General features: G+C 31.0%; 3 protein-coding genes across 6 annotated transcripts; 1 reads left to right on the top strand and 2 right to left on the bottom strand.

Annotated features, from left to right (window-relative positions):
- Positions 1-523: 523 nt before the first annotated feature.
- On the bottom strand, positions 524-5889 carry LOC110811571 (short-chain dehydrogenase TIC 32, chloroplastic). Of its 4 annotated transcripts, none has more exons than XM_022038105.2 (10): positions 5498-5886; positions 4514-4730; positions 4301-4367; positions 3756-3784; positions 3467-3699; positions 2993-3111; positions 2440-2535; positions 2271-2346; positions 1419-1572; positions 524-1068 (listed from the first exon to the last, which is right to left on the bottom strand). In XM_022038105.2, the coding sequence occupies exons 2-10, from the start codon at positions 4709-4711 to the stop codon at positions 859-861; spliced, it is 1182 nt and encodes a 393-aa protein (XP_021893797.1). In that variant the 5' UTR covers positions 4712-4730; positions 5498-5886; the 3' UTR covers positions 524-858. The 4 variants fall into 4 exon arrangements, with proteins under 4 accessions (XP_021893797.1, XP_021893796.1, XP_021893798.1 ...); XM_022038104.2 differs by having other exon boundaries at positions 4514-4718; positions 5498-5883; XM_022038106.2 differs by having other exon boundaries at positions 3467-3675; positions 4514-4718; positions 5498-5879.
- Positions 5890-7208: 1319 nt separating this feature from the next.
- LOC110811557 (HAD superfamily, subfamily IIIB acid phosphatase) lies at positions 7209-8970 on the bottom strand. The gene is made up of 3 exons (XM_022038091.2): positions 8395-8970; positions 7807-8016; positions 7209-7626 (listed from the first exon to the last, which is right to left on the bottom strand). The coding sequence occupies exons 1-3, from the start codon at positions 8838-8840 to the stop codon at positions 7449-7451; spliced, it is 834 nt and encodes a 277-aa protein (XP_021893783.1). The 5' UTR covers positions 8841-8970; the 3' UTR covers positions 7209-7448.
- Positions 8971-10696: 1726 nt separating this feature from the next.
- On the top strand, positions 10697-11570 carry LOC110811563 (germin-like protein 5-1). Its single transcript, XM_022038097.2, has 2 exons — positions 10697-10842; positions 10944-11570. Exons 1-2 carry the CDS (start codon positions 10734-10736, stop codon positions 11486-11488), a joined length of 654 nt encoding a protein of 217 aa, XP_021893789.2. The 5' UTR covers positions 10697-10733; the 3' UTR covers positions 11489-11570.
- The last annotated feature ends 642 nt before the right edge of the window (positions 11571-12212 follow it).

Below are 12212 nucleotides of genomic sequence, written 5' to 3' on the forward strand. Positions count from 1 at the left end.
AAGCAATCCAAACAAAATTAGGGTCTTACAATTTTTACACAAGAAATATGATATGACTTCTTGTAAGTTTATCACTTTGTAAGATACAGTGGAAGACCTTATACTACTCTGTTATAGATTCTTGAAAAAAGATGTCAACTCCTATAAAGACTCAAACTCAAATAATCATGTACTTAATTTGGTAGTAATATTCAATTTTAGTGTCTCTAAAATTTGCATTTTCTAAAGATCAAGGTGTAGAATTTTAGTTTCTCTGCAAGTTATTTATAAAAATGATAAGTGAATACTAAGTCTCAAGTCCCCATAAAATTAGAAATGGGCTAAATCAATTTTCAACACCACACACAACAACAGAGAGACTTCAATGAGTGATTAATCCTTATATTACATCACAATCTTCTTTAGAAGATAATCACATCATAATCTGTAGAGAATAGTGTAGAGATCCTTGGAGCTCACGAAGAAGATTCAAGTTAGAACGAATCAAAAATGATTAATAAAAAAATTCAACTAAATTCCGAAGTGAAATCCAATCATACAATCATATTTTATAACTTGAACAACATAATAAACAATTTTAACCATAAGTTACGCTCATATTAAAATGAGGATATGAAACATTTATGCAACATTTAATTTTATTTATTTTCTCTTTTACTACAAGAATGAGAGAGAAAAAATCTGCGAACCAAAAACTTGCACGTTTGCAATAAGGAGATTGAAGCACATCGAACTAAGGATTCTATCCAAGAACCAGAAGTACAAAAACTGAGAAACTTGGAGGAGGAGGTATATCTTCCATTTTTACGAATGCCTCATCCATAAGACTGGGAATCTATGCGGTTTATAATTAATACCTTACTGCATGTGCAATCTTACTTTCGTATTTCCAGGTATGATGCAGGGTTTGTCATCGGAAGTGAACGTTTCATCTAATGGAAGCTGTGATTCCATAAATAAATCAAATGAAGTTTTCCAAAGTTCCGCTGCAAGTCTGGTGTTATGCGAGAGTGATGAAGAGTTGATAGTCCTACCATTCCCACCAAAAAAGTACACACCAGATATTTCCTGAGATATTAAATAAGCAGCAAAATTTCATTAGTTAAAGATCCACATAAGTTAGATGAAAGCTATTAAATATTTTTAAGACTCAAATGAACCAGAATTTCATTCAAAGCATGCTGCACCATAGTGCTTTTATTCCACATGAAGAACTACAGTCCATACTCGACTAAGTCCTGCAACATAACTTCATGTGATCAACACCCATTCAAGAAAAACTGAATCTCGCAGCTCAAATTATTGATCAAGCTCGACAAGATAAGCCATTTCATGCTACAGAGTTTTCACCTGAGTCAAATTTATGGCTATGTTCTCAATTCATCAACATACTCACAACTTCGATTTAAACAACTTACTGGTGGGGCAAGGGCGGCATCAAGTATAGATCTGACTGCCTTATTAGAAGACTGTAAAAGGCCAACACACTTTAAGACCATAAATGCAGCACGGGAGATATATGAAGGAACTTCCCGCATAATGTTTGTCTCTGCTAACCCGGGATCTGCAGCACTGCAAAGGTCAAACAAACCAAGAATATTATATGCCATTAGCCAAAGCTTTCTCTGGAAGAAGGATACTACACATGCATTCAAGTAACGAAGAACTAAATATGTTATGAAATTCTTATAGGCTATGTTTGGAAGAAATCCATAAATGTTTCAGAATTCATTTGCAAATCATGCTTATTTTAATTATGAGACCTAATTGTACCAGGATGGGGGAAAATCAACTTTATACGGAATTTCATGTAGAATTGAAATAATAATTTCCATCAATTTTAGTGCAACTTTGAAAATATTGTTTCAATTCTATATGGAGTTCCATACAGAATCACTTTATCAGTTTCCAGATGAGTTCACTATCTTCTAGTTAAACTAAATATGATTTTTTAAATGAATTGATAGAAATTTTGGAGTTGTTCCAGACACAGCTTTAAGAAAATTAAAAAAGATAAAAACCAGTGGCTTTCATACAAATATGGCAGCTGAACAAGCAGTTTCCAACACATAATTGAGCAAGAACACTTTGGAAAAAATTGAATCTATAAATGGAACTCCCATGAAGCCAAGTATAGCACCATGATTGAAGATAATCTGAAAAACCTCCGACAAGTTTATCAATAGTACAACTTTCAAGTACACTCTAAAAAGTAAACATATGCGGCTAATATAAGCAATCGCAAACACAGCAAGTATTTGAGCACATACACAACGGAGATGCAATGAGGTTTATCCATCATGCCAAGCTGTCGGTGAAGCTCGTAGGAGAAAAGAAGTAAGCATACTATCAACAAAAAGTAATACTTAAATGGTTAGAAGTGAGATGAAAGATACTCAGGATAATGTATGTGGATAATATGTGGTGTCAGTGGCTCACATTTGGAGCACTCATATATACGAGCACAAGGATATTGCTTTGATCTCAAAAAGTATTTCCCGGAAACAGCTTCCTTGTCAACCTTTACATCAAATACTGGAAAAAGGGGGAAAAGAAGAAAAGGTAAACTGACGCAACGGCATTTAATACATGATCCAAAAGATAATAATAAACAAAATATAGTTACTTGCACCCAATAAAAATGCCGCTAAAGGCAATTCAACTAGATGGAAAATTTTTGAAACCAGGTACATCCTAGAAAAAATTAAAAACCAAATTCCATGTAGAAGCAATGTTATTATTATCCCATGGTAGATTATCATTCCATGTCAAACATAATGATAAGCATGCAAAGCAGAGTTATAATCCCCTTGTCGGTGTTTAGATTTTTCCTTCATTTTCTTCCTAAATCTATCAATCTTTTAACAGGGAATATAAGGCACATATTAATGTATACTATAAGAAAAACAATGTCTCGTACCTTGCTTCAAGAAGAGCAAGGTAAGTTTCAGTTGGAAACAACATTAGTAAATACATAAATTCATTAAATTACCATATCGATGTGTGAAGGATGTCACATTCACTATCCGGGAAGGAACAGGACTGTTTTGAAGAAGTGGTAAGAGAAGTGTGGTCAGAGAGAATGCACCAATATAATTTGTGGCAAGCATCCTGCAAAATACATGTAAATTTATTAGCAGCAAAACCAGTATCAAGATTTACGAAGAAGCTGTATAAGAGACAGAAATTTTCAAATCATCAATACAATTTTATTTGCAAATCTTCAAAAGAAAGAAAACTGAATCCTTCTGCACAACATAATGCACTTTACAAGTTGAGACATTCATGGAATGCACTGCATTGATTGTGAATTGACATATTACTATCAGCATGTGCAGTTCTTTTAGAACTAAATCCCAACTTCCACCAAAAGTAAAATACAAGTGTGAAACTACTGACTGTAGCATTTACGCAAAAATATGTTGGAATCATATAAAAGAGAAAATTAAAGAAATGAGATTATTACTGATCATATCCTTCTGTCGTGAGCCGACTTGATGTTGCCAGTATCCCAGCATTATTAATCAAAAGTTGGATTGAAGAGTGCAGATCTGAATCACACAGCCATTCTTGAAGAGAATTTCTAAACTTTAATATCGACTGGGAAGATGACATGTCAACTTGTAAAGCTTTGAGATGGGCATCCTTATTCCTACTCTTGATGTCTTCCATAGTCTGCCAGGCAATTATCACAACCATCTATCACGTCAGTGTAAAGCAGATTCAAATGCAGCAATTTAAAACATAAGCTATACCTTTAATAACAAATGGGGTGACCTTCCAGCTGCAAAGCAACGTAAGCTTCAGTCATGCATACAGAATATCTAGGTCATAACCCATAATCCCCAAAATGATGAAAAGTTAACTCCAGAGTATCTATGTCATATCCCATAATCCCCAAAATGATGAAAAGTTAACTATTAACTATCTTATATGATTAGAAAAATATTTTTTGGAGTTGGAATATCCCTATTTCATGGCAGACAATCAATCAACGTGATAATGGTTTATCTCTTTTGAAGATTGTAAAAAAGGCAATAAGAATTCCTGAAAACAATCATTTCAACCTAATTAAACTAAGGTCGTTTTTACCTCTGATCTATTCTGTCAAATTTGGTAAGAAAATTCATGAATTTGACCAACCGTGATTGAATAACTTATCAAATCATAGTTGGAACCAAATGGAACAATGTTGTGACTTGAACCAACAAACATCAATACCTACATCAACCAGAAAAAGGGGACATTTTCCTTCTCTAGGACAGCATCACGTGTTGGGGAAATAACATGGAATACATACCCAGAACAACATAGAAACCTTTGCTTGAAAGCTCAAATGCTGCAGCTGCCCCAAGACCAGATGTAGCCTAAAACAAAGTAGTTGAGTAACTTAGCAAACAAGAGAGAAAAGGAAGAGAAAGAGAGAGAGAGAGCATTAAAAAACTATGGAAGGAAGGCAGCAAATGAAAAGGCAGTAGCAAATAACTCAAGAGGCATGAAAAAAGTTTCTTACACCAGTTATGACACAAACAGGCCTAATACAGTTAGTTTTAGGAGGAGAGCAGCTACAACAGGGGCTAGATGATGGAGAGAAGAGTCTTCTCATAAGCAACTGTAAGTAAGACATGACTATAGAGATGGTCCATAACACACCCATTCTCCAGAATTCCATCGAACAAAGAAAGTGCAACGCCTTCCATAACTCCCCCATTCGAACCCTGAGACAACCTCTTTTGGCCATTGAATTAAAAGCTTATTTTATGGAATCATGATCAAAATAAACAATATAGATACCACAAGATGAAGGCCAAGAATCATAAATATTAACCATAAACTTCCCAAACAAAAAACTTTATATTAAATTGTCTATAGAGATCTTCCGAGGAACCCAAAAAAGAAAAATCAACATTGCAATATCTAGGGAAAAACAATAATAGTGAAGACATTCCTGAACAAGATGAGATGCTGAAAAGCTTTACAATTCCCAAACAAAAAAAAAAAATTAATATTCAAAAGGATGTTTTAACTCGTTAAATGGCCAGGTAAGTTTTCAAATCAGTAGAGAAAGACCTTAAAATACTCGATTATAGACTTTTTACTCACCTCTAAAAAGAAAAAACTTCCATGATCATCTTATCTACGGTAGAACGGAACCAACAGATTCATGTAGCTATAACATATAGGTGGCATGCTGTTTAATTGAGTTTAATTCCTTCTTTTTTGCGGCATTAGAGTTAGATTTCAGGATTTCTAGAATTCATTAACCTACAATGTTTTACAACGAAGTATTCCTACCATGCTTTGCAACTAATCAACTACCTTCTTCTACCTCATTCTCACACATATCAAAACCAAATTCAAGTTTAAACCAATACGTATTGAAACACAGCATAATTCAAACAAAAACCAAACAACTTTTCCCAATGATGCAACCCAGTTAAAAATCTACTCGGAAATGAAAAGGCAAAACTATGAATTTGGTATGTCGAACCTTTACCTAGAATTTCACAGAGACCTCAAAGAGACCGAACCCACTAGCAGAAACGGATCCAAATTGAAGGAAATCGAGCAAAGAACATAAGAAATAGATGGTATGACGCAGGCGGGTGTTCTTAAATTCCATAAACGGCGTGTCAAAGAAGCAAACACTGACGAGGGCTCTACGCTACTCCCCTCTTCCTCTGGCGGCATGTGAATTTCCTCCGACGAGCTTCTGTTATCGCTGATTGAACACGGTTCAATTAAATGTTGTTTCAGCAAAAATTATGCAGAGAGATTAAAAAAAAAAAAATCTTATTTCTAGAATATATAAATGAAAAACTTTCTTCTTTAACAAAAGATATATTTAAAAAAAAAATTGAAAAAAGATTAGGCCGAGTTTTACTCCGTCCTCAACTAAAGACAAAATAATTGCTTCAGTATAATCTTTTTACCCAGAAAAATAAGACTGCATCTAATTTAATTACATGGTTTCACCAATGCCGTTCGTGTTTTTAATAATGTTAAAACTTCTGATTTAAATTAAACTTAAGAACTTTATCAACTAAAGCTTTAAAAAAGTAAAATTATGCTCGAGTTGGTCAGGTGATTCCGTCAATAAAATTTATGTTTTCAATAAAATTTAAATTTATAATTTTTATAAAAATTTTATTCATTAAAACATTATATCATTAGAAGTAATAAATATGAATTTAATATATAAAAATTATATTAAATATTATACTTCAACTATAATAAATAAAAAATATTATATCATGATTTTAAAAGATCATATTATTTTATATTGGAGATAAAATTTAATAAAAATACTATATATTTTACATTTAAAATTTTTCTATCATAAAACTATATACAATTACTCAAATCTCGTCGCATAACATATTTAATTAATTTACTCACTCGCATAACATATTCGCATCTAATTAATTTCACTTGATGAGAGAAGGCAAATCTACAACATGTTACTAATCAATAAATCAATTCTCATCATGAATTATCTCAATATCATAATCCTTTTTCAATATTATGATTTTGTTTTATATGTAATTATTATTTTATATTCGGTCTATATCTTTACTTACGAACTTTTTTCCCTTCAAATTTCAAATGAATTCAAATTGAATACTTTTTCACCTAAAAAGATTATTTCGAATTTTTAAAACCGTTAAGCATAATTAAGAAAATTTAACTATTATAAGATGTTTTTTGCTCAGAAATGTATTAACTCGCTGATATTTAATTAATTTAATTAACATAATTCTATAAACGCACTAATTAATTAAGTTTTCGATATGATTAAATTAAATATTATAATTCAGTTATCTATAATTAATAATATCGTGAATCAACTAAAAAAATTTAATTATTATTGAATGTTTTTCGCTAAAAAATATAATGGGATTACTAAAACTTAATCAATTTAATCGACAAAACCTCGTGAACTATACAAATTAATATTTAATCGGTATGTCTGAATTAAATATTATACATTATTTATATTTAATTTATAATATATTTAAAAAATAATAAATTATATATTTTTAATAAAATATAAACTTTAGAAACATTGAAATAAAATACAAAAATTTTAACACTACATCTCCCTATTCTTAGCAAATAATTCCAATTGATTACTTCACCTTTTAAACAGTCAAAAAAATTAAGGCTTGCCATTCTAAATCATTCCATTTGCCTTCTGGGTCAGGAGCTTTCAGACCAATACCCATCTTGGGATTATTATTTTGAACACAATGAGAACAGATGTAAGCTTATACAAGAAAAGAAACTTGGCATTCACCCAAAAGAAACATGGAAAAACAAAAAAGACAAATTGGCAGATGCTTTATTGGGATTGCAGCAAGCACACTGCAGAGCTGCAGATAATCAAAGCACAAAAAGAAAGCAGATTTTTTTCTGATGGGTGGGTGTTAGAAATAGGTCAGAGTAATTTAGGGCACATAATACATTGAATTTGGAAGCTTGAATGTCCTTTTGGCACTTGGGAGTCCATTCAAGCTGCTCCACTGATCTCCAATTATACCCCATATCCGGTACCCTTGACCCACCAGTTTCCTTCTCACCTCTGCCTTGTAGTCTTCCACTTTCATGTATTCATCCTCAAACCCTCTGCAAATTCCAATTAATGCTTCTAAATAATCGACCTTAAGTATCCAATTCCACAAACAATTCTTTTATAGATACCAAAAAGTTCGGAAGATAATCTCAAACTATGAAAAGGTTAGGCTTGTATGGCCTAAAATGATGCTGGCTTTTGATTATAGAAAGATTAGCAAGAGATGTATATACCTTAAAATGAGATTAGTCCATCCATGATATCCAACATCTATTAGGTTGTCAACTGTGGGGGATCTAAGGATTTCCCTTCTTGAGGAGACAAGGAAGATCTTAACTCCTTTGTCTTTGATCAGATGATAGAACTGCAGTGAGTGAGGAAGAGCTGGTGCCTTGCCTTCCCTCATCCAATCTTCCAAACAAGTTGCATTTACCTTCTCTCCACTTTAGTTTTCATTTTCCCGCAACAAAATTCACTGGGTCAGTGCTTAATCATCAAGTAATTGAACTGGGTCATTAATATTCTAACCTTTTACAATATAACTACACAACTTTCTTAAAGAAAGAGATCTAAAAAGTTTAAGTAATCACTCCTTTTGCTTAACACAATTGTTTTAGCCAAAACATGAGTTTATCTGTTGGTGCATTCTCTAACTAGTACATAGATCCTCACTTGGTGGGTTCTAACCAATAGATGCATAGATCATTATATATATAAATTTTATTTAATGACTTTTAACTAATTATTTTTAAAAAATATTTGATGATAATTAAATTCTTTTAATTATAATAATCGAAACAAAAAATAATAAATAAGCATACCCAAAAGAATGTTTCTTGAAGTAAGGAATGGTAGAGAGAAGCGTGTCATCGAGATCGAAGATCCAAGCATCTTTACCATCGCCTTGCAAGCTGCAACAAGAGCTAAGATAAACAGTAGCTTCTTCCAGAGCCCTTCTTGAATCTGCACTGTACTGGGAAGAAGTCATGTATTTCTTGATGTAACTTACACATTCTTGAGGCACCACATCGAATCCTCTGATATTGTTTATCTCCACATTCATCCTCCAGCTCTCACAGTAACTCTTCAAGCTGTCGCCCCATGAGTTTTCTTCCTCTTCTCCCACTGGCTTAATCTTCTGGTTAAGCTTCAAAATGTTCCAGTATCCATGACGATGATGGTGATGATCTGCGGTTGTGAGTTGAACAATGCAGAGGCTTGTTAGAGCTACTAAGAGCAAGAAGAGTCTGGTTCTTGTTCCTCCCATTTTGACAGAGAGAGATGAGAGTGAATTTGGAAAGTGGGTATACGGTTTAATTTGATTCAGAACATAAAGAAGGCAAATTATCAGATGGTGGGTGAGTGAGTGAGTGAGAGAGAGAGAGTGGCATTCATGTCTCACATGGGTTTTGACTTAAATTATTTTAAATTATGTGGGTTTATGAATGGGGACAAAGTGAAAAAACATGGTTCACAACTCATATGTTGTTTCTTAACATGCCTAATGAGATTTAGTTTTTAGATTTTATTTTTATTTTTTTAATCATACATATATATATATATATATGATGGGTATGAGTTCATAAGAAGAAATAATTTATTTTATTATAATATTATCTTTAAAATAAAATTCATCAATTTTAATTAATAAGGAACACGTATATGTTAATTAATACAGTATTCAATTAATTCAACTTAAATTTATAATTTTATTAAAAGCTGTGAAATTATTCAATTAAGAAATAATTTATTATTATATAGTATTATAAATTATTGTAAGATGACAGACTTTGGATTCTCCTTGATGATACAGAAATTATAGGGAGCTCTTGCAGACATTCTGATTTTGTGATAATCTAATGTTTTATAGTAATTTGATAACTTTATATTATAATTACTTAATATTAATAATTATTTTATTATCACATAATTAAACTTGATAATGGCCATAATTTCAGTCATCACCGTGACAGTCCCCATCTTTTTTTTAAAAAATAAAAAATTTCCAAGTTCACAAAAAGTTAAATTCTCCGCAAGTTATGCCATTAAATATGGCTGATTAATGCTTGCTCTTTTCATGTATAAGTTACTTTTATGTTCCTCTCTATATATATATATATATATTAATTTCAATAAAATGATATTTTAATTGCAAATAAATAGAATGCTTTTTTTATGTCTCTTTTAATAAATTTGAATATAAATTCATGATTGAGAAATTAAAAGTATGAATAAATTAATTACGGTATAAATATATATCTGATACGTAAATTATAATTAAATTGTACATATCATATAATTAAGATTTCTAAATTGAATAAAACTATAAGAATTTGAATCAAACACGACATAAAAGATAAAATATATTAATATCAATTAGAATAAATATAAATATATATATATAGAGAGAGATATATATATAAACTTAGTTGATATTCCTTTTAAAATAAATCTACTTTAGAATTGGTGTTACGAAATTGAGATTTATCTTGAACCAATCTTAGTTGTCAATCTCACGCAATTGTAGGATCCTTTAGACAACAAATTTTTATTGAGATAAATATGAAGCGCAAAAGAAAAAGTATGGGAACAAGTTTTAATTTTTATTCTCTAAATAAAGGAATTCTATATGTTAGAAAACATACTTTAAGTTTATACATACATACTACCAACTATATATTGTTAGACTGTATGCTTAAATTATAAACACACATATACTTAACAACCTTAATAGTCAAATACATATATTGTAACCTTACGTATGTTATTATACTTATTTTAATAAGACAGACGCAACTTATTAAGTAAATTTCAAATAAGAAAACTGATTTTTTAACTTTTGGACCATTTAAAAATTCGTATCTTTTTTTATATTTAACAGACATAACAACATAACAAATATTTTGTGATGAAATAATATTATCTTATATTCGTCTCGTTTTTATGTAATTAGAGGCACAAAATAAAAGCCAAAATAAGCCACATTTCTTTAATTATAAATACACATTGTCACTCTTGACTTCTTTTCATCATCTTCCGCAAAACTTTCCCTCCCTTTTTATCATTTCTATTTACGTTTTTCCTATTTTTGGTACAAATTTTGTGATATATATAAACACCTAAAATCACAACCAATAGATGACCGCAACATTGCACAACCATGGCCACCATTGTCAATATCTTTCTTGTTAGCTTTGTCGTGGCCTTGGTTCCCGTTCTTGCAGATTATGATATGCTTCAAGATATTTGTGTTGCCGATCTTTCCTCCAGTATTCTTCTTATTCTTTCTTTTTTCTTTTCCCTCTATTTTTCCTCTAACGATCAAATATTTATATTGAACCTAACCATGTGTTGAGAAATTTTTTAACAGGTGTGAAGATCAATGGCTATCCATGCAAGGACACAACAAGTGTATCCGAGAATGACTTTTTCTTCAACGGATTGATAAAACCAGGTTCGACGAACAACAGCAAGGGATATATAGTGACTGGAGCCAATGTTGAAAAAATCCCAGGCCTCAACACCTTGGGTGTGTCAATGTCCCGTATTGACTACGCCCCTGGTGGGGTGAACCCGCCGCACACCCACCTACGTGCTAGTGAGATTGTGTTCGTATTGCAAGGTCAACTGCAAGTAGGGTTCATCACTAGCGCCAACAAGTTAATCTCAAAGACAATCAATGCAGGTGAAGTCTTTGTGTTCCCAAAAGGACTAGTGCATTTCCAAAAGAACATTGGTAGAGGACCTGCCTCTGTCATCTCCGCCTTCAACAGTCAATTGCCTGGTACTCAATCCATTGGTAGTGCCTTGTTTGCAGCCACACCTCCTGTTCCAAACGATATCTTGTCTAAATCTTTACATATTAATGAACGGGTGGTTGAGAAGATCAAATTCAGGTCGGCACCCAAGCTTTAAGTTTCTCCATAAACTATTGTGGCTAATTTACATGATTAATCAAAGATGCAGTCCATATTTCTGCTTCATCTTTGTATTTCTACTGTCTGTCTTGGATCTTGAATTTTTATTATAATTAAAATATCAATCATTTATAATTAAATGTAATATAAATTTTCAAATGAAGTTTATATAAAAAAAAATATCACTATATATTACAATTAAAATCCCAGTACTAAAATATAACAATAGAGTATCTAAATTTTGACACAATTAAGACTAATAAAAATGATGTAATGAAATTTAATTATAAATTTATTGACATAAAAAATTTTAAATTTATTAAAGTTATGTTGTAAATGACATTGTCATGTTACCGTAAAAATTTATATATTTTTAAACTATAATTAATTGATTTAATATTAAATATAAAGATATATATTTTTTAGATTATGTTTATGGTAATCTACATATGATGTATAATATAATTTTTATCTTATCTAAATTAATAAAATTTAATTTTATATAGACTTTTACGTAGAATTCGATGTGTACTTGATTTTCTTGTTATCTAGTATAATTTACAGATCATTCTAATTAAATTAACCATAAATTTATAAATAAATTTTACACAATTTCTAAATTTATTCTGAATATATGTTTGATTTAAATAAAAAGAATATGTAAGCAGTACTAAAATTAGAATCACAAAAAAAATTGAACTTATACAATTGTTATGTAAAAT

Source organism: Carica papaya, chromosome 3 (assembly GCF_054855325.1).
Source record: "Carica papaya isolate Zhongbai chromosome 3, ASM5485532v1, whole genome shotgun sequence".
Classification (NCBI taxonomy): Eukaryota; Viridiplantae; Streptophyta; class Magnoliopsida; order Brassicales; family Caricaceae; genus Carica; species Carica papaya.